The following is a 26,857-nucleotide window of genomic DNA, read 5'->3' on the forward strand; positions in this document are numbered from 1 at the left end:
AGCAGAAAGACACAGACAGATGGAGGAGATAGAAACAGTAAGAGGAAGAAAAGGAGGAGAATAGAAGAGTACAGACGTCCATGAGTTCATACATTCAGTCATGGAAAAATTATTAGACAACCCTTGTTTTCTTCAATTTCTTGTTCATTTTAATGCCTGGTACCACTAAAGGTATATTACCTGAAGAATACAATGAACACGACAAAAAATGCAGCTGATTACATCGTGCTTTATTTCCTATTTGACATGCTTAAGCTTCATTGTATTCCCAGGGTATATAAGAGGACATTTCATGTCATAAGCAGTGCTGCACATGCAAAGGCCTCGAGTGGTTTCCTGCTTACATTCAAGCTGTAGCACAACTCAGAAGTTGTCAGCTCTCACATAATGCTAAAACAAAATAATTATGTGAAGCCACAAAGGCAGCCATCTTGGCACTGCTGGAAATTGGCATGAGTGAGAGACAGGTAGCCAAAAAACTGAAGATCTCCAAGACAGCCGTTCATTACACCAAGAAAAAATAAGCCCAACATGGTACTACCAAACTGCTAGCTGGAAGTGGCAGGAAACGTCTTTCTGCCCCACGAGATGACTGTGCACTTATCCGTTCCTGTGTCAGGAATCGTCCTCAGACCTCAAGGGACCTTAAAAATGAGCGGGCACTGTTGAGAATTGTGACTTTTTTGGCAAGGACAGTTCGAAACCGAATTCTTGAAGCTGGTCTGAAGTCACACAGAGGAAGGCCTGGTTATTCTTTGCTCGGGATCACAAGGATTGGACTGTTGATGATTGGGCTAAGGTTCTCTTCAGTGATGAATCCAATTTTGAGTTGATGCCCACCCCAGCCAACTTACTGGTTAGGAGGAAGCCTGGAGAAGCCTACAAACCTACAGTAAAACATGGGGGTGGATCGGTGATGATCTGGAGTTGATTCAGTATGGGTGGAACAGGACAAATGCGATTTTGCGAGAGCGAATGAACCAGGTCATGTACAAGGTCAGTCAAAGCCTGGATGGAGAACCAGAACATTCGAACCATGCCTTGGCCTACTCATTCACCAGATCTAAATCCAGTTAAAAACCTGTTGAAAATCATCAAACTCAAAATGGAGAACCACAAGCCCAAAAACAAAGCACATTTCTTTGAATTGTTGAACAGGAATGGGCTGCTGTGACAGCAGAACAACGTCAGAAGCTGGTGGAGAGCATGCCAAGATGCATGGCTGCAGTCATCAAAAACAATGGTTATGCATTAAGTACGAACTCCTGTGTGTATCATGTGACTAAAACAGACAGAAAAGAAAACATGGAATGCATAGAAGCACTGTTTTTGCAGTACAATGCCATAGCTATTGATGTAAGAACTTAGGTGATTTTGGGTATTATCAAGAAAACCATGGAAATTAGCGAGATATCAGCTCTTCAAGCTAGGGTTGGTAGCCAGAGAAAACTAGCATGAATTTCCTCAGGACTCCGTCTAACCCCCCCCTCGGAACAAAAAGTGTATCTACACCTGACGACCAACCCCAGCTTTAAATTAAACTCTTATGAGCTATTTGTGTTGATATCATTATATCTGTCCATAGTGGCACCAGGCATTAAAATGAACAAGAAGTTGAAGAAAACAAGGGTGGTCTGATATTTTTTTTCCATGACTGTACACACAGAGAGTGGGGGAGAAAGTGTAATAATGCATGGGTGGGTGTTACATTTGATCCAGCTCACTGGCCTTCTAATTTCAGATGCGACCCAACTGGAAAAATTACCAACACAGCCCCTGATTGGCTGAGCGGCCTGTCAGTCAAGCCAATCGGGAGCGGGGGGCGGGACTCTGTGCCCCCGCGCTGCACGAGGGCAGAGAACGAGCCCACAGCAGTCTGAGCAGCTGTCGCGCGCTCTCTGTCTCTGTGTTTAATCAGTAAAATGTGGAGTTTTCTCGCTGTTTTCACTCCTTTACTGGGAACTAAAGGAACACTGTGAGTCTGTTTGGAGTTCCTGTCTCTTCAGTATGTTTCAGCCTGTTGTCTGACCGCAGCTGGAGCACGAGCGCTGTTCGCGGTGCTGAAAGGGTTTCCCGCCTCTGGAGAGAGATGAGGATGGACACGCGCTCTGTGGCGGGCTTTTTACCCGCCTGGAAACTACTTCTGTTACTCAGGTGAGCTAACCTGACTGACCGGGGGTGACCAGGGACAGGTAGGGAGGTAGGGAAATAATTACAGAGATACATAGATACATACATAGATACATAGAATACCTGCCAGCATTGGACTGTAATAAATAGGGAGATTTCCTGGAGTAAAATCAGCCTATACCCAGCAACCCCGTCCATATATAACCCTGAATTGCAGATTAATACATTCAATAAACGGATATGTAAGTCAAATACTTAAAATGTCTTTTAGTTTCAAGGTTTGCAGTAAAATATGGCAATGAAAACATACAACATTTAAAAAAAACCATGTCTTACAAATATGACAACATTCATAAACATGTTTTAGATTTAAAGTAGAGTGAGCCACTGCAGTGAGGAGTAACACACAAATATTCCAGGTAGGTTTGTGTTGACACCATATTTTGATGTATAGTATTATTTCAATGAGGGAGTCTCTGTAACATGAATCTACATCTTTATGTGGTTTTTAAAGTCATTTATCTGGGTCCTTTAAATCCTATTTATTACCTACAGCTAAATGTTATCTGACCTACAGTAACCTCTGCATCCTCAGCCTCTGCTGCATTCTGCTCTTTATTTAAAGAAGGAAGAGATTTCCTCTGCATCTCCACCTGAGGTTATCAGGTAGAGTTTAGTGATTAATAACTTCACCTGTGATATTGTGATAGTGACACTGTCAGCACTCTGCCATCAGATTCACACAGCTCTAAACTCTCCTGATGAACTCTAAAGAGGATGCTGCGTTATTGCACACCACAACTTAAGTTAGCAAGCAAGAACAGGGCTAACCCACTTTAATGAGGGATGGATCAAATCTTTAAACAGTGCAAAAGGGGCACTGGTGGGCTATAGTGGTCTAAGCGCCCCACGTTTAGAGGCTAGAGTCCTCTTTGCAGAGGTTGCCGGTTCGACTCCCGGATGGTTGACTGTTTGCTGCATGTCCTACTCGACGTTCGCCACGGTTCCTGTCTCTCTAAAGCTGTCCTGTCATTAAAGGCAAAAATCCCAAAAACACAACTTTAAAAAAACAACAACAGTGCAGAAGTTTGTTGAACTCGTAACAATTTGTCTAATGAACACTTCAGCTACCGGTGTCACAGATCTACCTGTCACTCTGTGTCTGTGTAACTGCTGTCAGAAACAATCTCATGCAGCATCTTTTGGATCAAACCATCTGCATTGAGAGGAGGGGTGGATGTCTTTTTTGGGGTTCTAATATAAGGCTCAAGTATAGGACTTCTTGATAAACGGTTAGATATTAGAGGATCCTATTAAAAAATATAGTATAAAATTAATTAAGGTTTAAAAAAAATTAAGGTATTAAAATATCTGACGGGGCACGTGCCATAGAAATTGAGGAACACTCATTTGATTGAAATCAACTTGAAATAGGGTGATTATCAGGAGAAATAAAAGCTCGGGATTACAGCGGGAGAAGGGGTTAAAAAGCGGTAGACTTCCGCTTAAATCTGGAGTGTTGGCAGGTCTGAGATAGATAGATAGATAGATAGATAGATAGATAGATAGATAGATAGATAGATAGATCGATAGATCGATAGATGGATTGATAGAAAAGATGGTGGACTCAAACACAGTTCACTTAAATCAGAAGGGAGCTCCTCTACATAATAATTGCATGGGTTAAAGTTTTCCGTTGCCACGACGGATTTCCGTCATTCGGAAAATGAGAGGGGGAAAAACTCCGGTTGTGTTTTGTTGTGGTCCCATTAAGGCTATCCTATTAAACTGACAACAAATACAGCTAGCCAGAGCCCTTGTTTCAACCAATCAGAGGCAGAGCAGGGCGGGTCATTTGTCAATACGCGATGGGCCCGGGTACGAGAATGCTTATTTTGCAAGATCATCAGAACCTGGTGAAATTTAACACGGGTGGAACGGTCTAACATTATCTGTGGAATTTAACTACTATTTTATAATGTAAAACTACCTCTGCAACTCACCACTGCACTTTATCATATTATTTTAGCCTGTACATATTAGTCAAGCCTATTTGTTGTTTCTTTGTATTTATAGCTAAGGTTATTGTTATTATATTTTTATTTTATTTTTTATTGTAGTTCTTATTCTTATTCCTATTCTGCCTTGTACAAAGAGAGCACAGTTTACTGAAGTCAAATTCCTTGTGTGTTCAAGCATACTTGGCGAATAAAGCTGATTCTGATTCTGATTCTGATTCTGAAATATATTACATAACGAGGACAGCTGGTGGGTTCTCTGAGAGCAGCTTCTATGGTACGTTTTTATTCGTTATTGAGTCTCTGTGAAGTTAATTTTGATGAGGGTTATAGTATAAAATACTGTATAGTGCAAGCTAACCTTTATACCTTCTTATCGTTTATGGCTTCATGATATTTTTGGATGAATGTGTGATAACAATAAGTTTATGAGGACTCGACAGAAGCAGCTATGTCTGCCTGACTCTGTAGCCGGCCGGCTTCTCTTTACTTGAATTTTGACCGACGAAGTCTCTCCTGCCCCTGATGTTGGATCTAGTTCTTGGATCCAGTTCTTAGTACTTTGAGTGTTTTTCAGGTTAAGCTAATTTAGTATGCCAGCATGGACGCGCTGTTTGTTGTGGAAGGCTCCGATGTTTTGACCATTGACAAAACTGTCAGAAATAAGTGGAGATGGGCTTGGTTGAATGAAGATGGGCTTGGTTAAAGGAAGATGTGCTTGGTTGAATGAAGATGTGCTTGGTTAAATGAAGATGTGCTTGGTTAAATGAAGATGTGCTTGGTTAAATGAAGATGTGCTTGGTTAAATGAAGATGTGCTTGGTTAAATGAAGATGTGCTTGGTTAAATGAAGATGTGCTTGGTTAAACGAAGATGTTCTTGGTTAAATGAAGATGTGCTTGGTTAAACGAAGATGTGCTTGGTTAAATGAAGATGTTCTTGGTTAAATGAAGATGTGCTTGGTTAAACGAAGATGTGCTTGGTTAAATGGGGATGTGCTTGGTTAAATGAAGATGTGCTTGGTTAAATGGGGATGTGCTTGGTTAAATGAAGATGTGCTTGGTTAAATGAAGATGTGCTTGGTTAAATGAAGTGGGGGAGAATGGACAGCCTGTTGGAACGTGGTGCAGTCATAATTCGCCATCAATCAGAGGATGCACACAAAGCCGCCGTTCGTGCTCTGCAGCACACCTCCTCCCTGCCAAATGCTTTATTAATACAGGGGTTCCCAGATTGTGCGTTGGGACCCCCCTCCTGGGTCCTGGAGACACAAATGGGGGGTCGGGAGAGGTCTTCCAGAATGTATTTTTTTTTAAGTTAACTAAAAATAGTACATTTTACCCATTATAGTAAAAATATTGTCAAAAATAGTAGCTAACCTTGAAATAAAACCTTGAAATATAAAGTGTAATGACTTTTCTGCCTTTCTTTTTGCCAGATGACTCCTAAGTTTAGGGTTAGTGAACAGTTAATTATCAAAAGCATCAGTAGCAGCAGGTTAATTTGAGCCCAAGAACATGTACACAGTATACTGTCCTCTAATACAGGGGCTCCCAAACTTTCCAGCCATGACCCCCAAAATATAGGTGCCAAAGACTTGGGACCCAAGAGTCCCTCAAAGTGATTTAATGTGGCTTCATTTAGCTGTTCTGAGAATGACTCTACCTATATGAGCATGTGTCTGTGTTTCCTGTGCTGTTATGAGGCATGTACACAGTATACTCCTTTTTACATGAAAACCTTTGGGAAGTGACCCATAGGAAGAAAAAAAAAGGCTCTTACATGTGTGGCATGGTGGGTTGATGGTCGGGTAGCATGATTTGGTGTCAATTTTTTTTCCAGTTAATTTTTTTTTTGCTTTAATCCCTGTAAGTGTTAGCTAGAGTGTTACACTTTGAATCTAAATAGCCTTTGTTTCGTTGATAACATACTTTGTACATATTATGAAACGTCAGTATATAGCACCTGGGGCCTGGTGTATCATTGAGAGAGGTCAGAACCAAGATCAATATTCTCAAGGCTAATATTATCTGTCTTATTTATTTTTACACAGATACATTAGGGCTGACATCCTTATAGGAAGATCACAAAAGCATACCTCTTTAAAAGACTGCTTTTTATTATCTTCAAAAACATTTAGTTGATTTATACACATTTTATTCGATATTGTATTTTGTTATCAATCCTATATTTTCTAGGTATATTTATTCACTATCAAGTATACGGTTCTATTTTCTATTGTTTTACATTTAAAGCACAATATCTCCATCACCAATGTATCAGCCATAACTTTTTAATCAACTATAACATTTTAAGTTCTAGTACATGTTTAACCATCAACAACTCGCCCCTCTTCCCCTCCCCTCAGGTTAAGAGTCTGGGTGTCATCCTCGACAGCACCCTCTCCTTCACCTCCCATATCAACCACGTCACCCGGTCCGCCTACTTTCACCTCCGCAATATTAACCGTCTCCGTCCTTCACTCACTCCCCACTCCACTGCCATTCTTGTTCACAGCCTCGTCACCTCCCGTTTGGACTATTGCAACTCCCTTCTGTTTGGCCTCCCCCACAAAACCCTCCATAAATTTCAACTGGTTCAAAATTCAGCCGCCCGTATCATCACACGCACAGCCTCCTTCCACCACATCACACCCATCCTGCAACAGCTCCACTGGCTCCCCATCACACACCGGATCAACTACAAAATACTTCTCCTCACCTTCAAATCCATACACAACCTCGCCCCTCCATATCTCTCTGACCTCCTCCATACTGCCACACCCGTCCACACCCTCAGATCCTCCTCCTCCATCCACCTCACTGCCCCCCCTGCTCGCCTTGTTACCATGGGGAGCAGAGCCTTCAGCCGCTCTGCTCCCCAGCTCTGGAACTCTCTCCCACCTGACCTCCGCAACACTGACTCACTCCCACATTTTAAATCCAAACTCAAAACCCATCTGTTTAAACTGGCTTACTCCATCTGACCACAACTCCTCTGTCCATTCACTTCAAACTTTTTAAATTGTGTTTTATTTACTGTTTGCTATTTAAACTCTGTTTGTTTTTAATGTTGTAAGGTGACCTTGAGTGCCAAGAAAGGCGCCTATAAATAAAATGCATTATTATTATTATTATTATTATTATTATTAATAACCCTTAACGTAGTAGATTATATCTAACCTTTATAAATGCCCGAATTACTCTGTGCTATTTCTGTCTGGTTGTTTCTCTATGTGGTTTTAATGCCATGCTATGCTTAAGAGAAAATATGTGTCATCTGACCTTGTTTAAGGGCTAAAGTGTTGATACCCTTTTCAAAAGGATGACCAAGGAGGGTGAGATGCATTGTATTAAACAAACAGGGGTAGGAGCACACAGTCTAGGATAATCAGTCAGTGAATGCCTTGTATTTTAATTTATTTTGTGCGGGACGGGCAGGATTGTTTGAAAGTGGTTAAGGATGTTATTGCACATCCAGAACCCCTTTCTGAAGGCACTTTATTTTCAGCCTGTGAGAGATCTGGCAGTCAGTCAATGAAAAATTTAATAAGTAAGATATGTAGCATTTAGTACATGAACATGCTGTGCTCTTTGTCAGCTAGCACAGCTTATAAGCATTGTTTTTTAACGTGAAGTACATTGCAACCACAGAAGCCTTTCTGTGGCTGTCAGCACGATGACAGCGTGGTACATGAATAACGTGCCCGCGAGCGTGCAGGGCTTCCTGCCAGAAAGCTCTGGCAGCTCTGAAAGAGAATTTCATGTGTTGGAGTATTGTTTTAGCCCTGACTGTGATCATCTCCTGAAACTAACCTTTTACTCTTGCTTCAAAAGAATCCCATCACATTCTGGTGTGGACACAAAAGTATTTGTATAGGTTTGTAGAGGAAGGACAGTTTGGTTTGAATACAGTGCATTCGGTCATACGTGGATGCAGCTTAAGAAAGGTACGAGCACATCAATCACCCTGAACACCGACCAACCAATCGGACTACGCCACATGACCTCTTCAAGGTTTCTGAGTTAAGTTTGGGAATATTTATAGTAATTAAGAAATTGAAGTCAACAAACATGATTGTGTATATTCTTTTTTTAGGACTATTCCACAAAAGGCTTCTTGTTGTTGAACCTTTATACTGCTGTTGTTTGAGATTGTGTTACAAACAATCCCACATATTTTAACACTTTAATCCTTCAATTTTAAAGTCTTTATTAGAAATAAGCATGGGATATTTATGAGCTATCAATACTGAACAATATTAACTTTCTCTAAACATTCGTTTGTTTTACTTAAATATGACTTAGGCAAATATCCTAATTGTAATGGTAAAATAATACATTGTTTACCTTAAGTGTGGGCACATGATGAGTAGCATTTATCCTCACTGTCAGTCTTAACTTCCCTGTTTTCACCAGGGATGGGAACTAATGAGATTACATTGACCCCAATACCTTTAGTGATTCTACTTATTGACCCAATTCTTTATCGACTCTTTTATCAGTTCTTGTTAATTTGCCACAGCCTGCATGCTTCATGCTGATGTTAACACAGGATAGCATAGGACAGTGTTTCAATTTAAAAAGTCAACCTGTTAACTGGTGACTTTCATTAAAATGCACCTTTGGGTGTCGTAATTACAACAGCTATTGAAAACTCTCACAAAGGCTTTTATTGCAAAAGTATTGAACGAGTATATTTTGTCAGTATATTGCAGAAGTAAACTAGGATGCATCCATGAGGACTCTTCTCGTGAACAAACAGCTGTTGTAACTGACAACCATTGAACGTCGCCAGATAACAAGGTCACTCTTAAAACCGATACACTGATGGCGTAAATCGTCGAACACGTGGCACTCCTGATTAGGAATGGGTACCTTTCACATTTGAACCGATACGGTACCGATACCCGGTACCTGGGAATCGGTACTGGTAGTCAACGGTACCAATTTTCGGTACTTTTGTGTTTTTATGTGGTAATAAATATTAATTAAAAAAAATAATCTCAAATTTGTTTAATTTAAACAGAAACAGGATTATGTAGGTGATTAGATATATTAGTTAGCTCGTGGCGTCTAATTGCTCTTTCGGGAGTTTATCAAGTAACACATATGAATGCCTGCGGACGGAAAGAGGTCAGCTCTCCGTCTCTTTATAATAACAGGACACACAACTTACTTGTTGGGCATTCACGCACACAGGAACGGTTATAAACGGGGTTAGGTAGTCGGAACGAGAGGGTCAGTCTCAACCATAGACTGTAGAAAATAAACTTAATCCTCATGAAGTTCTGCCTCGCGGTGAGTGCGCGCGCCCGTCAGCTGCAGGCTCCGTTTGGCGCGCTCCCGTGCAGATGCAGAGAGCAGAGGGCAGAGACGTCCACCCGGTCAGTCTCTGACTTTATTACAGGGCGAAAGTCTGGAAAATCACCTACTCTTCCACTCCCTCACAGTCACAGGGATGCATTCAGGTACCGAACCATGGTACCGTTTGATTTGATGCGAGTCGGTACTCGGTAGTACCGACGGAATTCGGTCGGTACCTATAAAAGTACCGAATTCAGTACCCATCCCTACTCCTGATATTTAATGCTTAAATGTTTCGACTTGCTGGTGTTTCCACTCTTGCGTAAAATTAAGCCACACTTTGGACTCCGTCTGTCTCCGGTCAGCGGTTATTACTTCCTTGACTCCTTGTCCTCGTCAATGGCGCTGACTGCCTCCCGTGACGCATGACTTCATTGTTTCTCAAGACATGTGGAACAAAACGGACTGCACGGATGAAAGACCTGTTAAACATGAAGGTGAAGGATGTTGATGGCTTGAACTAGTTGGAACCAGTTCTCAATCCCTCATCTTCACTGTCAGTCCCTGTGAAATATAAACAAAGTCCTTTCTGTATCTATTTCCAAGTCCTTTGTCAAACACTGACCTAATGGTGGCGCTGTTGAGTATAATTAGAACAACAACTGTACAGAGAGAAGTTGTGATGGCTTTGTTTGTTTTCAGCATTCAGTTTGGTCAGTTTCCTACCAGCACGAAGATCCTCACTGTACGTTTACCATCACAATAAATCCCATCCCCAAATTTAAAGACCCCACTCTGTGAAGAATTTGGGGCGGGGATTCCATCCCATTTCTAAAAAGGAGCTTGAGCCCTGACTCAGCTTCTGCGTTGGGATATGTACTGTCAGTATTTTCATCACCTTCACATTTATTTAGGAGCTAATGTGTAAAGTTTAAGCCTTTATCTCTGGTTCTTGTGGTTTGCTTGAAGACGTCAGAGTAACTGAAGTCAGCGATGCAAGAATCAGTTTATCAGAGGCTGTATCTTTGGCATCACTTAAATCATTTGCAAACTGATGAACAATATGGGTCAATTGGGACAAAAGTAGCTAAAGGCATTGTGAGATTAGAAGAAATCACATTTCATTGGACCCTGAGGATTGGGATAGACTTCATCCTGCATTGTTGAAATCTGCAGGCTCATGAGTTTTAATGATCGCGCAGAATCCCAACAGGCTGGTCCTTGTACTATTATATAATTTGGAGTAGTTTCAGCTTCACAGCCTTTGAAAATAAGCCAACTCTTTGAAGGATTTTTTCCCCATTTAACTTTGACATACTTTCCTTTTTTTCCCTTTCCTTTCAGTTTCAGTCTTTCTCAAAGTAAAACACATGTGGATCCCCAAAAGTTTGAGCAAGCTTTTGCATAAAAAGCAGCTGAAAAGATCAAAGCCTCAGTAAATCTTCTTAGGGGGTCATGGATGGATTCAAAGACAAAATTTAACAAGCTTAAAGTCTGTCATTGAAGGGGGGCTGGACGGGATCGGCCTCCTGCTTGTCATTCCTGTATAATTCTCTCAGTCTTTGTTTCTCCCTCGTTTTCCCTTTATGGCTCTTCCTTTTCTTTGTCTTTGTCAGTGTGCTGAGTGATATCATACCAGACTTCTGCTCATATCAAACTACAATTCAGCAGGCTGGATGACTGTACGTGTGTCATGTGGGGCAAAGGTCTGAAATGGGTTTGTTATTTTAGTCCTTTATGCACCGCAAGCAAGATGTTTTCTGTGGCTATATCTGACGCTAAGGTTTGAACAGAACTCTGATGCTTGCAGCTTAGATGTGATTAGTTGTGCTGCTCTACTGTACTGCTGATCATTTACCACATGTTTGCTGAACTTGAGAACAGCTCCAGTCAGCTTCTGATCTTCGCATGAGTTGATAGGTTGTATAGTTATTTCTCCCAAAGTAAGGTTTCAATTTGATAATGAGTGAGCGATGGTTAGTTTTTTGTGAATGATTGTATGAAAAGGCAGAGACTCGACTGACACAATGTGAAGCTTTTCTTCAATCATGACTTTGAAATTTGACTTTAAAAGGGAAGCACAAAAAACAGGACTGATTTGATAAGATATGTTTTAATACATTTATTTAAATCAATCAATCTTTATTTATAAAGCAGAAAATGACAACAAATGTTCTCCTCAGACTTTTTTCAAACAGAGCAGGTCTAGACCGTACTCTATGTTCTATCATTAACATCAAGACCGGATCAGATCCAGTCCCATCTTACAGACAGGACTCAGTCTGATCTCATCTTAATCCACCATGAGCAGAGCACTTTGCAGCATTTAGCAAGTTACAGTGGCAAGGACAAACTTCCTTTAACAGGCAGAAACCTCCAGCAGGACCAGACTCATGTTAGACACATATCTGCTGAGAGCGTGTTGGAGAGAGGGATAGAGGGAGATGAAGAGAGAGAGAGATGAAAGTGGGGAGACAGATAGTAGTAGTTGTAGCAGTTGGAGTCTGGCACGTCCACAGCAGCAGAGATCCAGAGGAACCTACGAGACAAGGGAGCTCAGGGACTCCAGAAAGGTCTATGGTTAGTAACTTTGATGTGACAGGAAGAGTTAAAGTAAGAGACAGGCAGAGAGAGGAGAGAGAGGGAAAGACCGGATCCCAGTGTCAGTTCCCCCGGCAGTCTAAGCCTATAGCAGCATATTTATTCATTCTCTTTCTTGATCTCATATTTTTATATATTCCATATTTTAATGCGTTTGCTTTCTGTCGTATTTCTTTTAATGCTGCTCATGTTACCGTTGTCACTTTAACTCGGTGAAACTCTTAGTATGAATGATGCTTTATAGATAAACGTTGGTATCGCCTCAAGTTGCTCATCTTAGGTTGACTCAGCACTTTAATTTGATATATATAAACTTATGTAGTTAGTGATTGCAGAACAAAGTTCATCTATTCATCTCACAACATCTACAATAATCTCAGTTCTTATCATTAAATGTTGGGGGGAAGAAAAGCTTTAAAAATCATAAACTTTACAGTTAAAGTTCTGTTTTTGAGAAATGAGAGTATTTTATCCAGAAAGTGTTTTTATTTGGTCGTTGCATAATGCAGTGCATGCACACAAAGAGATCTGTCCCTCTTGAATGTTTTAGTGTTTGCTTCTGTCTCCTCTCTCCTCTACAAGCCTTCCTGAGCCTCTGGCCTCAATTTTAGCTTTTCCAGTCGGTGTTTTCCGTTGTGCTAAATGTTGTTTCAGAGTCCTCTACCCTAAAAAAAACCCTTCTGGGCAAACGCTAAGTACTTCTAAAGAAGAGAAAGAAATAAAAAAACTAAACAAAGCGAAGGATTCAATCCAGGATATTTCCATCCTTCAGAGACGGAGAGATCCTATGAGTATGCATGGCTGAATTAAAATGATGATAATTAAGGCCTAAACACGTAAATTAAAAAGGATAAATATTGAAGAGAAGAAGAAGTGTGTCATGTAGCATCATTTCAGTTATTTTCTAAGTAAACTGTCAGGAAGAATCAAATGGATGTGTTGTCTCTGGACACCGGGCTGTTAACAGAGCTATTCGTCTAAATGACTCCTCTGTTTGTTCTCCGAAAATAAATTAACTTTCAAGTGTGTGTCTGTCATTTCATCATCATCATCCTGAAAAATGTCCTCCCATTTATATCATTTTCCAAACTGCAGCTCCATAAAGCTAGGGTCAGCATTGATTTAGTTTATTTCACACAAAAAGTGAAATCATTTAATTGAGGTTATATATTTAGATCATATCCTGTATTATAAATGGAGGTAGTATCCGTGACATCACCCATCTGTTTCTGAAGCACTGTTTTGAAGCTGATCAGCGGCGGGAGCCATATTGGAAATGCTGAACTCAACCTAAAGGCTGATTTATACTTCTGCGTCTCCCCTGCGCAGCAGGGGCTGATGCGGACATGAGCACCACATACTTGTGCGTCGATGTGTCCGTGTCGCACAGCAATTCTCCGCCGAAACACTCGAGGGCAGTGTGGTCTCTCTGATAGCCGGTCGCCTGCTTCCGGCCCGCTACGATCTGTTTACTTTTCCACAGAGATTCAGAGCGTGTTATGTTAATCTACAGCTGATACATGTTGCTGTTTATCATACAGACATGATTACATGAAGAATAGAGAGGAGGAGATGGAATACATGGCCGATGTCGGGGATCCCGGAAGTGCTGTAAATGCTGGAAACACAATGCCGCCAAGCGGACCAATCACAGGGCTTATGGTCTACATCAATTCTACGTGTAGTTACATTTTGGAGTAGGTGCATGTCAGCTACGTGCTCCTCACTAACAGCTACAGTGTTCCCACCTGCCAATCAAGTCAGCTGTGCCTCTAATTATGGAAAATGTGTAATCTTAATATCATGGAAACTGCTGAGTTATGAAAATATTCACCCCCACTACAGTGTGTGCCGATAGAGAAATGAGCTATCCAGACTACACTTGATTTTTGAACCAGACTGTAAACATGTTTATTTCTGCTGTAAAGATCAGCTTCTTTGAATTTTTGTATGTAGTTTCCGGTACTTCTGGAGCCAGCCTCAAGCGGACACTTGAGGAACTGCAGTTGCACTTCCGCATTGGCTTCAATTCTCACGGCCTGAGGTTGCCGCTTGATTAAGATCAATGGTGGTTCGCCAATAGAGGCGCCTGTCAGTCTTCATTTAAAATCTGTTCCATATTATATTGGTTATTTTCTGCAAGATCCACCCGTCTATATATGGTCGTATACTTCCTGGCGCGGGCCAAATGTGTGTGCATGGGAGTCCTGACACCTTTGCACACGACATCCAGTTTGACTTTGAAGCCGCTGTCTTTACATGGACTGGAGCAGGAGGGTGCGCCAAACTCTTTGGTGCATGGCCATCAGCTGTTCTGATTTAATTTGCCGAAGCATGTAAACACCAGACACGATTCAATCTTCAATCTTCAATCAGAATTATTTCAATCGGAAAGTAGAGAAGTTTGCATGGACGACATATCTTATAAATGTTATGAAGCCTGTTCAAACTTTACCGTGCTGTGCAAAGTGTACTTCTGTAAGAGTTCACATCAGCCTAAGCAAGATGTCACAAAAAGTATAAACCAAAGTCCACTCTTTGAAAAGTGCTCCAGAGGCTGCAGATTCTTTTATCTCATTTATTAGCACAAGGGAATTAAAGCAGCACAAACATCAGAGCCAGCGGCCTCAGTGCACTCTAATCTGTCAGTTCATGCACTCTGTGTTTATCTTACATTTCATAGCTCTTAGCCTGTAGTAATTTCATAATCCAGTTAAAATGATGCAATGTATAAACAGATAGGGAGATAACGGAGCTCTACAAGCCAACATGTTCGGCATGCAGACGTGTGACGTCAACTGGTGTAATCTCCCCGAGCAACACACACGAACAATGATTCAGCGGCGACTGAATAAACGGAGAAAACATTACATTTTAAAGATGGAGACATCTTTATGCAAATTAGTGACAACTTTATCCTGTTAGAACGTCATCCCCTTATGTTATACGAGCGAACAAAAGGAGCAAACCTGGGAAAACACCAACCAATCCCTGCCATCAGGAGCCAAATGATGAAACCAATCAAATCTTGTCCTGCCGTTCTGCCAGCCTCCTGCAAAGCGTACATTTCATGTTTGTTTGTGTTTTAGCACAAACCATGTGCTGAGGACCGGTTTTCAATCAGTCACCATCATATGGTCGCGAATCAGCAACGCTCGTGCATGTGAGCGGGGGCGTCGTTTTGGAGGAGCTCTGAGGGGAGGTGGGGAGGGGTTAGACAGAGTCCTGAGGAAATGCTACATTCAAATGAATGCTAGTTCTCTGTGACTACCAACTCTAGCTTTAACATTGAATACTACAAAACAATATCATGACATGCTGAAACATGTCATGCCAGTTGTGACAGTAAGATCATAAACAGGTGAGAGCCTGTTTCGTGTTTCTGCTGTGTCCCTTTAAATTGGTACCTGCATCATAACACAGATTGGCGCATGTCACGCCTAAATAAATAATCACAGTCCTCACACATCGCTTGCTTGTCCTGCGGTTGGAAGTGGACGGACAGTTTTGGCACATCCAGCTGTTATGGGGGAATTTAGCTGCCAACTTTTTTCTTCTTCTGCAGAGAAAACAAAGACTTGTTAAAGCTCTTGGCCTCTCTTTCATTTTCTTCCACTATGTTTGTCCCAGTTGGAGTCTGGTATTTCTCTAAAAACTGTGTCACCTGTGAGCTCCTACGGTTTCTCTAGTTAGAAACTGGGCCAGTGAAGCTATTAATTCTTTAAAAGCAGACATGTTGAAGCAGTTTGTGTTCCTGTTTCAGTCTCGACCTTCTGAGGTTGTGATTTCATTCTTATCTCATTCAGAGGCTGAAGCCCCGACCACATGTTTGGATATTAACATAGTTTGTTCTTTTCATTTTGTTACGTCGACACAAACTGAGTGTAAGTTCACTGAAAACAGGTTTTGGAAAATGTCTTCCAGGGTGAAGACTTTTAAAGAATATTGCCTGTAAATCAGACATTGGACCCTCATGTCCGTGTATAGTCTAGTGTTTTATTTTGTAGTTCCTAATCCCCATGTGTCTGGTTTAGGTTTACTTCCTGTCTTTGTATATTTTCCCTCCATGTTGATTGTGTTCTGAGTGTTTCCACCTGTGTCTTATTTTTCTCACCTGTGTCTGACAACTCAGCTGACGAGTACTCTTCAACGGTCATGTGCTTTGTTCAGCGTTCACATGCTCTAAGTTTCTAGTTAATGCAGAGTTTGAAGCTCAAACCAAAGATTCATGGTGAGACAAATGTTTGAGATAGTTGCAGTGATGTTCATTAACATGTTTCAGATTGACTCAGGCTGCAGAAACTGACAAAAGAGGAGAGATTTCCTGAACAGCTGAAGTTTGCATAAGCTTCCTGGGTATTCCTTTAAACCCTCTCAGGTTTATTCAAAGGCTGTCAGGAGTTTGATGCGTCTTCATAGAAACAGGGCTCTCTTGAAGCAGGTTGAATCATTCTTCTGCAGTGATATGTTAAAAAATTAAGAGATAACATGGACTAGCTGGTCTGCACCTGATCCTGATACACAGACAGGGAGGTTATCTCTCCTATTCGCTCTCAGCTGGATCCTGCTGAAGCTCTGAAGTGTTACAACACGAGTGGGGCGGTCCTGGTTAAAGCTGTTTGATGTTAACCACGTTCTTCTTTTGGTCTCCCTTGATGTCACCGCTTTGCCTCCTTGATGCCAACTTTGAGCCTCGACCCAACTTCCCTGAACTTGCTCCTTTTAAGGGAAGCTAATTTATCTCTCATGCATCAAACACCTCTTCACTCCAGTCGATGTTGTTTGATGTCACCGCTGACGTATACTGCTATTGATTTCTGTGAATCTCCTGGGTGGTGGTGCCTCTGAACGTTCGTCAGTCTGTGCACTCTGAACAGTCCTGCAGAGATGCTGTAGCTGTCCACATGCCGACTGCTTTGTGATGATTTAATAAGCTGGGAGCAAGTTGGCAGAAGAAGCCGAAATGTGGAGTGGAGCTGCCAGAAATGTTCAAACATTCATGGTCCGGGGTGTCGTGTCCTTTGGTGAGGGTACAGACAGTTTGGTGGAACTCACCCAGGAATGTGTTAAATTTCCCTGATCTCTTGGCACTGCGTTTTGAAATTTATTTCAGCAACATGAAAAGCTTTTCATGTCGGTCATCACAGCTGCGTTGTGTGGAAGTGGCAGCATGACTTCATACCCAGCAGTCTTTGGGATTTCATGACAGGAAAGCTTTTTCTCTCTAACCAAAGATATGCTGCTCATGCCCCCTCATCAAATCAGGAGTGGACATTGGTTTAAACCAAACCAGAGTTGTTGTTGTCCAACTCTTACAAAGTGCAGCATGATTTTGTTGTAGCACCTCAGCCATTGGGGAAGGTTAAGAAAAAATGGTGGTTCCTCTTTTGGTATGTTTCATCGAGGACAAGAAAGGAAATTGAACAACTTACTTAATTCATGTCAGTTAAAATAATTGTGCACAGGGCTCCTCTTTTCTTTTATGCAACTCCTCCAGACCTTCAGGCTTAATCTCAAACACCACCTGTTCTCCAGCAGTCAAAAAACAGGCATGGCATTGTCCTCCAATTAAAGTGCAACAGTTTGAAGTATAGACTATAAACAAAGTGTAGCCTCTCAGATTGTCTCACAGGTCTGAATTATTCTTGTGGCATTAGCAGAAAGGGCCTACGAGCACTAAAGTATAGATTTAAAACATAGAACACACCATGCAGATATCTTGCAGACTCAAGGCTGATTTCTACTTTTGCGTCTCAACGGAGGTCCATGTAGCTCCCGTACCTACGCGGAGGCCTACACACCTAGCTGACGTGAACCTCCTCCAAAATGTAACGCGTTGAATCGACATGGACCGCAAGCCCTGTGATTGGTCCGCTCGGCGGCTTTGTATTTCCGCATATACAGCACTTCCGGGATCCCCGCTCATCGGCCGAACATTGTCAGTGTATGTCATCTCCTCCTCTCTATTCTTCATGTAATCATGTCTGTATGATAAACAGCAACATGTATCAGCTGTAGATTAACATAACACGCTCTGAATCTCTGAGGAAAAGTAAACAAATCGTAGCGGGGCTGGAAGCAGGTGACAGGCTATCAGAGAGACCACACTGCCCTCAAGCAATTCAGCAGAGAATTTCTGCGCGACACGGACACATCGATGCAAAAATATGTGGTACCCATGTCCGCGTCAGCCCCTGCTGTGTAAGGGAGACGCAGAAGTATAAATCAGCCTTGACTTTTTCAAATGCAGGTTTCCCCTGTGCAGCTTTGGTTATCACTAAATGTGACGTGCCATTTCATTGTTAGCATATAAATCAAGCGCTTCATTTCACAGACTGCCAGCTGAAAAAGTTAATGAATAAAGGCTTCTAATTGAGACCGGCCTTTATTTGTGAAACTGTACAGCCACGCCAGGCTACTAAAAGGGACCCTGCCTATAATTGGGACAGGCTTTTATTGGAAGTTTTAAGGTGTTAATGCTATGTGTACTTGGACAACTTCACTCACCTGCAGCAAATTTTCCCAAATTTTCAGCTCACTCCGCTTCTTATAAAAATGTTACCAGGAGGAAGACGTCTAGCTAAAGTCAGGGTGGAATATTAGACCTTTGGGGTTTGCCCATGCAGTTCATAGTTCTTATGTGAGCACAGCCAGGAAGACCGATTTAGGTATCAGGTAAACATCCCTGACTCCAAGCATCACAGCCTGACAACTGAAACATCAAAGCTGTAATGGAATATTCTGCCAAAATGAAGTGTGTGTGTGTGTGTGTGTGTGTGTGTGTGTGTGTGTGTGTGTGTGTGTGTGTGTGTGTGTCTCTGTCACTGCCTGCTTTGTAACGGTGCATGACAAATATGAGCTGGTGAACACTTGTAACAGCTAAAGGAAACATGTGAATGGAAAGCACAGCTAAGTGGTGCTGTTTGAATGCGTGCGTGCATGTGTGTGTGTGTGTGTGTGTGTGTGTGTGCGTGCGTGCATGTGTGTGTGTGTGGAGGAGGGCGAGCCTTGTAGTCTCCACACTAAGTGAACATTTGGCTGAAGGCAGAAGTCGACCCCTTGCCTGCCACTGCGCCGGGTTGTTCTGGGCTCTAATGCTAAAAATACCCCAGGGGAAGCTGGGAAATGTGGTGTTTCTGATGTATGCATTAGTCCCAGCAGCTAATTAGCCTGAACCAGCACTGCAGCTGTAAACGGATAATAAAGGGGGTTAAAAATGAGACAAGAGAGTGTCAAAGGCCAAGACTGTTTTCAATCACAGTGGATCCAAGAGACTGAAGCAGCAGACGGTTATTAACTTTTGATATGAAGTGATCAGAAGCTCTGAGTGCAGCTGTGCATTAAAGGCTGATAATCACACACCTCAGTGCAGACTGAGACGCTGCTCAGCTGTCTGTACCTGCGTGAACTCTTCTGTTTGCATGTTTGAGAATAGGCCTCTAACAGTGGCGTATCCTGCAGTAATCCAGTCTGACCTGTGTCTGAGGTGAAACAGCCTGCAGTGCATGATCACATATTCCAAATCTGGAGAGCAGTGGTTTGAGGTTGTGCCAGTGCACCAGCTGATGACTTAGCAGCGCGTCATCACTCACACAGAGGAGCTGAAATGTGGAATCAGTGGCGTGTGCTCTGATTAATTAAGACGTGTTTTGGCGAAGAGGACGACAGACATCCATTCATTATTCAACCCCACTTTGGCTGTTGTTTGTCGGGGATTAAATCATAAAAAGGCATTATCTAGGAGAGTGGATGTTGTTCTGGTAGGTTTTCCTCAGTCGCTCAGAGGAACACTTTCACCACTGGAAGGCTTAGATTGTGTTTTGGTGTTTGAAAGCAGAATACGGAGAGCGTCCGTGTCTCTCTTAATAATTTGTAAACCTGCAATCGGATGCAGCGGGAACAGGCTATGAGTGAAGCCGGCACTGTTAAAGTAAACATGAGAGCAGCAGCAGGATAGAAACTAAGAGGGAAAAAATCATGAGCAGCTAACTTTGAAATTATGACTTTGACACCAAAATGTATGTCACTTATTTCAATCCCTGAGAGGAGTTAATGTCAGTATCAGCACTGTGGGCAGAGCAGTCTCTTCTGCAGTGAACTTTATTAACCTTTGCTGACACAGATGTGTTCTATTTTTTAAGGAACTCAGCTGTTGTCGTCAGTAACTGCGAGTAGACAAATACTGTTTGTAAACTCAGACACATTTTCAGTAGAAAATGTTAATCTATTGTTGCATTTTAGCCATTCATTTCCACAGAAACCATGTGATAGGTTGGTGACCTGTCCAGAGTATACCCTGCCTTCCACCTAATGTCAGCTGGGATAGGCTCCAGCCTCCTACGACCCCCATTGGGATAAGCACTCAAGATAATGCATAGATGGATTAACGCAGAAACAGTTTTGGGTGACTGAAAATGCAAACTCTTTGTGTGGAATTTTTTTAAATGCAACCCTTTCCACCTCCAGGTAAACGGGCAATGCGTAAATCCTGAAAACAGTGACGTCACAGCCCCATTTGCCCGTTTATTACCTTCACAGTCAAATAGCCTTGTGAGAGTAGGGGGATAATAATGGCAGACTTCCCAGCTGTGTTTATGCTGCGGACTATCAACGCTTCTCCAGAAAAAGTTTTCGAGTGTGCATGTGCAGTCGTCTTCTTGTTTGTTTGTCCTCACCACTCTGTTCAAGAATGGCTTAATACAGGTGTTCGTTGGAGGTGTTTCATTATAAAGTTTGCCTCCAACTTCTGGTCCGGCATGCTCACTCTAACAGTTTCAGTCGTTTTTGCATTTGCATGTGAATGTGCTGTGCCGAACGGTCAATCTTGTGTGGAATGCCTGAGGCGGGGAGAGCACACCTCCCCCTCTCTTTCAAGTGCAAAGATGAAAAGCAAAGGCAGGGAGAGCAGCAGCAAAGACCCCTGGGTTACCGAACAGAGCGAGCATCAGTGGCGATACATCAGACACAACAGAAAGGAGGAGCTGGGGTGGAGGAGGTGAAGCGGGAAGAGAAGACAGGCAGAAGCTGATCAGGGCAGCTGATGTTCTGTCGGCCAAGCTTGCCTTTGTCTCCTGGCTGAACTACACTGCTCAATTTATAAGCAAACACTGCGTTAACATTTCTATGACTCTTCAATGTAACACTGAAGTTTCCTCAGAGTGAAAGTTTGCAGATCAGCGTGTGCGTGGTCATCGGCTCAGTTCAAACATCAGCCGTGACTGTCAGAGAGCAGGGGTCTGTCTTTTCGGCTCCAGAGGCTCTGCTGTTGTGTGTAGTTGCACTGTGTGTAGCTGAAGCTCAGACATCACTAACTGCATCAGTGGCTGTCTGCTGTCATCTTTTCTTATTGTTTGAAATGCTGTAGCTCGGGCCTCCAGACAAAGTTATCTCTTCTCCTTCTTTCCTCTTGTTCCTCTTTCAGAGTCTCTCGAGCATCGTCTCTGAAACCGACGTTTTAAAGGATTACTTTTTGTGTCTCTTTATGTCTTTACTGAGAGTATTGGGCAGTGGATAAGGACACTAGTGGGATAGAGAGTGGGGGATGACAGGCGCTAAAGGGCTGCAGGTCAGAGTTGAACCCTGGGCTGTCTGCTTTGATGATTACATTTTCTGTACATGGGGTGCACCATTTAACCACTGAGCCAAACAGCACCTGAGCTTCAGGTTTGAAGAAGTAGACGTCCAGAGCCGGTTAACCTTTTCAAAGAACGTGCATTACAAACTTCTTGACACACCGTATAAGGTTTATAACTTTATATCACATGAGGTTTAGAAGCTGTCACCCGGCTTTCCCCTCGATTTTTAACAATCAAAGATATTGATTTAAAAATGATTCAAGCACCGACAAATAAACATAAAGCACTGCTCTACAAAAAGGTAAGGGCCTCACATTCTGCAGGCAACCGATTCAGGCTGGTGATGTTCTCCTTTGATTAAAGACTGATTCCTGCAGGCTCTACATCATGCAGAGAAGCTCAAGATTCAAGATTTACCTTCAAACTGATAAAGAGAAGATGCAGAATATTAATACACTTAATGAAAACGTGAGTCAGACACAACAGTGAGGAATAAATGTGTGTGTGGAAGCTTTTTAGACGACAGGAGGACATGTTGGTGATAAACGGGGATTAAAAGACAGCTCCTCATCTAAACACTCCTGTTATACATTCAGCTCACAGTCATCCTCATCCTGGGATCATGCACTATAATAATGGATTCTTGTACATTATACTTTCCTGCATGCTCATTGCCGTGAGAGAAGTGGTGTTACATAACGCCAGATAAACCAAGGTCTCCCAGGCTCGCTCGGTATGGCCAGACGCAAAAAGGCCTCTTCTCTCTGTCTTTTCATGTCGGCTTCATCGGGGTGTTTTATTGCATAATCTGAGAGCTAGTTATAAATAATTCTGTCAGCACTTCAGACACAACCTCCCGCAGACAGGGCTCTGCATTTTAGCATCTTAGTGGCAGAGAACAGGTGATATGGTTTTTATATGTTCAGACGACTGCTGATGCAGTATCCTGCAGGATTTGAGTCTCAGTCTGATATCTTTGTGTTTCTGCAGCGCAGCGAAGTTTGGAGAAGTTATTTCTGCCGTTTCCTAGAGAGGCGACGTCTGCAGCTTCTGAGGCAGAGAGGAAATATTGACTCAACATAAATGTGAAGATGAGGGTTTGATAGTGACAGCAGGAATCTAAATCTGCACAGTGTCACTCCTTGTGGTTAAGACTCATGACCTTGTTGTTGGCCACTTTATGTATCTTGTGTTTTTTGATGAAGAGCAGAGCATCTGGCGCCGTCTTGGTTTTGACCTTGTCCTGATTCATCAGATAGAAGCTCCACGTTTCTCCATGGAAGCTGAGATTCCACACTTTTCCCATCCCTTGCAAACATCCTCTTTTTTTTCTCCTCAGTTTTTTGATCCTGTTTGCTCGATAATTGTTGGATACTACTTTTGTTGACACCTGTGTGACTAAATATTAGAAGTGTAACGGTGTACTTATTGTGAAAGTCAGCACATTTAAGAGTCGACTCAAATCAGTGAGATGAAAAATGAACAGCGATACCTTTTTCAAACAACAGAGGGCGCTCTCTGCCTTTAATTCCTTGTGTCGGACGTCATCACATCTCCATCTGTAGCTGAACAAAGGTGTGCAGACAGGTCAGAGCTCTCACACATAGACGATACCTGAGTGACCCACCGAAGGAGATCTGACCTCCATTTTTACATTTCGAATTTTCATATTCGCTTAAAGGTGACATATCATGCAAAATCGACTATTTAATGGTTCTCTACCTGAAATATGTGTCCCTGGCATGTCTACAAACCCCCCGATAATGAAAAGAATCCATTCTGCCCCTGTTCTGATTTCTCCACCTTTCTGTAAATGTGTGTGAAACCAGCCGTTTCAGTTTTCAGTGTTTTTCATACGTCACAACGCCATCCGGTCTTTAACGGAAGTCAGAGCTCGGAGATTGTTCAGCCCATAGACTGTATAAAATACAACTCAACCCCTCCTCTGTTTTTCATTACCTGCACACATGTGTGCTAACAAGGAGCTTAAGAGGGAGGCATGCTAGTTGTAGGCTGTCTTAATAAACACAAAGGTCGGTTTTACTCCTCACATCTACAGATTTGAAGATCTAGTGGATGATTTGTATTTATCATGGATAAGTGCTAGCGCTAGTTAGCATAGCCACATAGCTACATGTTCGTAGCTGTGTACCAAGACACACGTCAACATACTGACAAATACAACAACAAGAAACACAGAATCTGTGACCAATCCTTCAGAAAGGTCCTGCTGCAGGCGCCTCTCCGTCAGGATCAGATTCTGGATCAGATTCAGAGGGTTGAAGTAAAGCGGTCTGTGAGCAGCCGTGTATATTCAGCCAACATGTAAACATTACATCAACCTGCTGGACAGCCAAGGCCACATCCATTTCCGGAGGGGGCGTGGTCAGAGAGAAAACAGTGTTCTGAGCAGGGCTGAAAAAGAGGGGTTTTCAGGCAGACCAAAATCTGATTTCGAAGTGTTTTTTTTGAGCATAAACTTTAAAGACATGTTTTGGGACCTCTTAGACCAATATATATTGATGAAAAAGAGCATAATATGTCACCTTTAACATCACCGTTAGCTAATGGTGAAAGAGAGAGAGACGTATCTGACGTCTGTTCTCCTTGTGATTTATTGATATCATTGTGCATCAGAGAACGATGAAAGATCAGAGCCTTGTACTTGTTGTACCTCCCTGAGTCTCTCTGACTCTGCAGGAGTGTCAGTTAAAGTAAGAGCTGTCAAACTGAAGAAGACTCTTCAGTTTAATGGGATACAAGGATTCAATTACAGTTAAATATACTCATAAATATTGATGGAGCAGTGATACTGTCTGTCTTATTATGCAAACTTTGTCTACCAGTGTTATATAACCTCTTCATGTTTATCTCTTCTCATAGTTTGCTCTAAGTTTGTAGATTATAACTCTGCGTCTCTCTTGTGAGCTCACCCAGGGAAACCCGGGATTGACTTATTGAGATGATGACCAGCTTCCTGTGACCCTCCCTCTGCTTCTCAGACTGAGTTAGAAACAATAACAGTCCAGTCCTCCGTGTGTTATGGATATCAACCGTCCGATTGAGAGACTACGACTCTACCTACAGAGCCTCTTTTGTTACCAGATGCTGCTACTAAAACTTCTTAAAGAGCATCTGTTCGGTTCAAGGTTCTCTGTGGACTTCTACTTTCAGGTTTGCTGTTTTTTATTTCATTTATTTTATTATTTAATATTTTAACAAGACATAAGAAAGACATCAAACAGGGGCTCAGACATATTTATTAAAATACATAAATACATAGATAAATAAATAAATACTTACATAGATAAATATGCAATAGATAAATAAAAAAGTAAAAAGTATATAATACAAATGACTAAAATAAATGAATATACATATGAATAAATTGTTAAATAATAAATACATACACATATTTAAATTAATATATATGAATACAATAATAATAATAATAAAGGAATAATTAAATTAAATAAAAACAATGAAATAAACAAACAAGCAAATTACCTAATTAAAACATGTGAAAAAAAAGAAATAGAAAACAATTTGTTGAAAATTATTTAAAATTACAAAATAAATGAAGAACAGTCAAACAATAAATTGTAAATAATAATAAAATAACAATGATATAAAAAAGGCCATACAAAGCTGCTAATTTTGTAGTGTACTCTGGGGTCCTGTCCTCCAAATCTGCAGGAAGTATAAAGATATACTCTGTACTCGGTACATAAAGGAAATGTGTTCACGTCACCCCTCCACTTAGATAGTTGGACAAAAGCAGCAGACCTGCTTCCACTCGTAGTTCACAGTCTGTCGTAGCAGCTGAGTTAAATACGCTGAATAGATTCAACTTTAAATAGTCTGTGTGTGTGAGAGGAAGAAGTTTAGATTGAAAGCTCATCCATTATTGATAAGGATTGGATGTTATTTTGTGACTCTACAATGCATCCGATTGTTCTCACATTCCTCAGAGCAGAGAGGAGAGGAGAGAAGAGGAGAGGAGAGGAGAGAAGATGAGAGGGAGAGAGGAAAAGATGGGAGAGGTAGCGCTACAGCGACCTAAGCAGCTTAGCAGCTGATTTAAGATGCTCTGAGCTGACAACTCTGCATGACTGTTCACCATCTGAAGAAAGACGCTGTCCCGGGGAGAGGTAGAGCAACATGGAGCATGTTAAGGTCGATGTATTCTATAGGAGAAAGAGCTGTAGGGTGTTGGTGGTGTATCAGAGAGTGTGCACCAACAAAAGGAAAGATAAGAGTCGGCTGTGAACGATAAAAAGGTTTCTCTCAACAGCTTGATCAGAGGACCGGGTCGTCATACTATGACGCAGAGCGAGCTCTCTTATCGAGAAGCTGTCCTCTGTGAGGAAGTGATTGTTTGTGAATCACTGTTTGGACAAACGTTAGCGTAACCACACTAACGTTTTTACCACAGTGTCAACAGGCAGAGGGAGAATGAGACAGACTCCTTATCTGTGGATTGATCTGTTATGATTGTGATCAGGTTGATCATGGTGTCTCTTTTTCTGTCTAGAATGAATCACTGTTCTTTTTGGCTTTGATCAACCGACAGCATTCTATTCTTCTTTGATGTATTCAGTTCTACTTTCGGTGGATTGATATGACGTGAGATCCGGCTGTCTCAAGAACTGAAGCATTCCATTCCATTCTTCTTTGATGCGTTCCATTCCGTTCCATTCTGTTCTCTTATGATGCGTTCCGTTCCATTTCATTCTGTTCTCTTATGATGCGTTCCTTTCCGTTCCATTCTGTTCTCTTATGATGCGTTCCTTTCCGTTCCATTCTGTTCTCTTATGATGCGTTCCTTTCCGTTCCATTCTGTTCTCTTATGATGCGTTCCTTTCCGTTCCATTCTGTTCTCTTATGATGCGTTCCTTTCCGTTCCATTCTGTTCTTCTTTGATGCGTTCCTCTCCATTCCATTCTGTTCTCTTATGATGCGTTCCTTTCCGTTCCATTCTGTTCTCTTATGATGCGTTCCTTTCCCTTCCATTCTGTTCTTCTTTGATGCGTTCCATTCCGTTCCATTCCATTCTTCTTTGATGCGTTCCATTCTGTTCCATTCTGTTCTCTTATGATGCGTTCCTTTCCGTTCCATTCTGTTCTCTTAAGATGCGTTCCATTCCGTTCCATTCTGTTCTCTTAAGATGCGTTCCATTCCGTTCCATTCTGTTCTCTTATGATGCGTTCCTTTCCGCTCCATTCTGT

The 26,857-nt window shown here is 41.9% G+C and overlaps 1 protein-coding gene across 2 annotated transcripts in view; it reads left to right on the forward strand.

The window, feature by feature from the left end:
* Positions 1 to 1,860: 1,860 nt before the first annotated feature.
* Positions 1,861 to 26,857, forward strand: part of glra3 (glycine receptor, alpha 3) — a 59,922-nt gene continuing 34,925 nt past the window's right edge. For both annotated transcript variants that reach the window (XM_034688806.1, XM_034688808.1), the window contains exon 1: positions 1,861 to 2,154. In XM_034688806.1, the coding sequence (XP_034544697.1) occupies positions 2,090 to 2,154 (65 nt within the window). In that variant the 5' untranslated portion in view covers positions 1,861 to 2,089. The remainder of the gene's footprint in view (positions 2,155 to 26,857) is intronic.

The sequence above is a fragment of the Notolabrus celidotus genome, chromosome 7 (genome assembly GCF_009762535.1).
Source record: "Notolabrus celidotus isolate fNotCel1 chromosome 7, fNotCel1.pri, whole genome shotgun sequence".
NCBI lineage: Eukaryota > Metazoa > Chordata > Actinopteri > Labriformes > Labridae > Notolabrus > Notolabrus celidotus.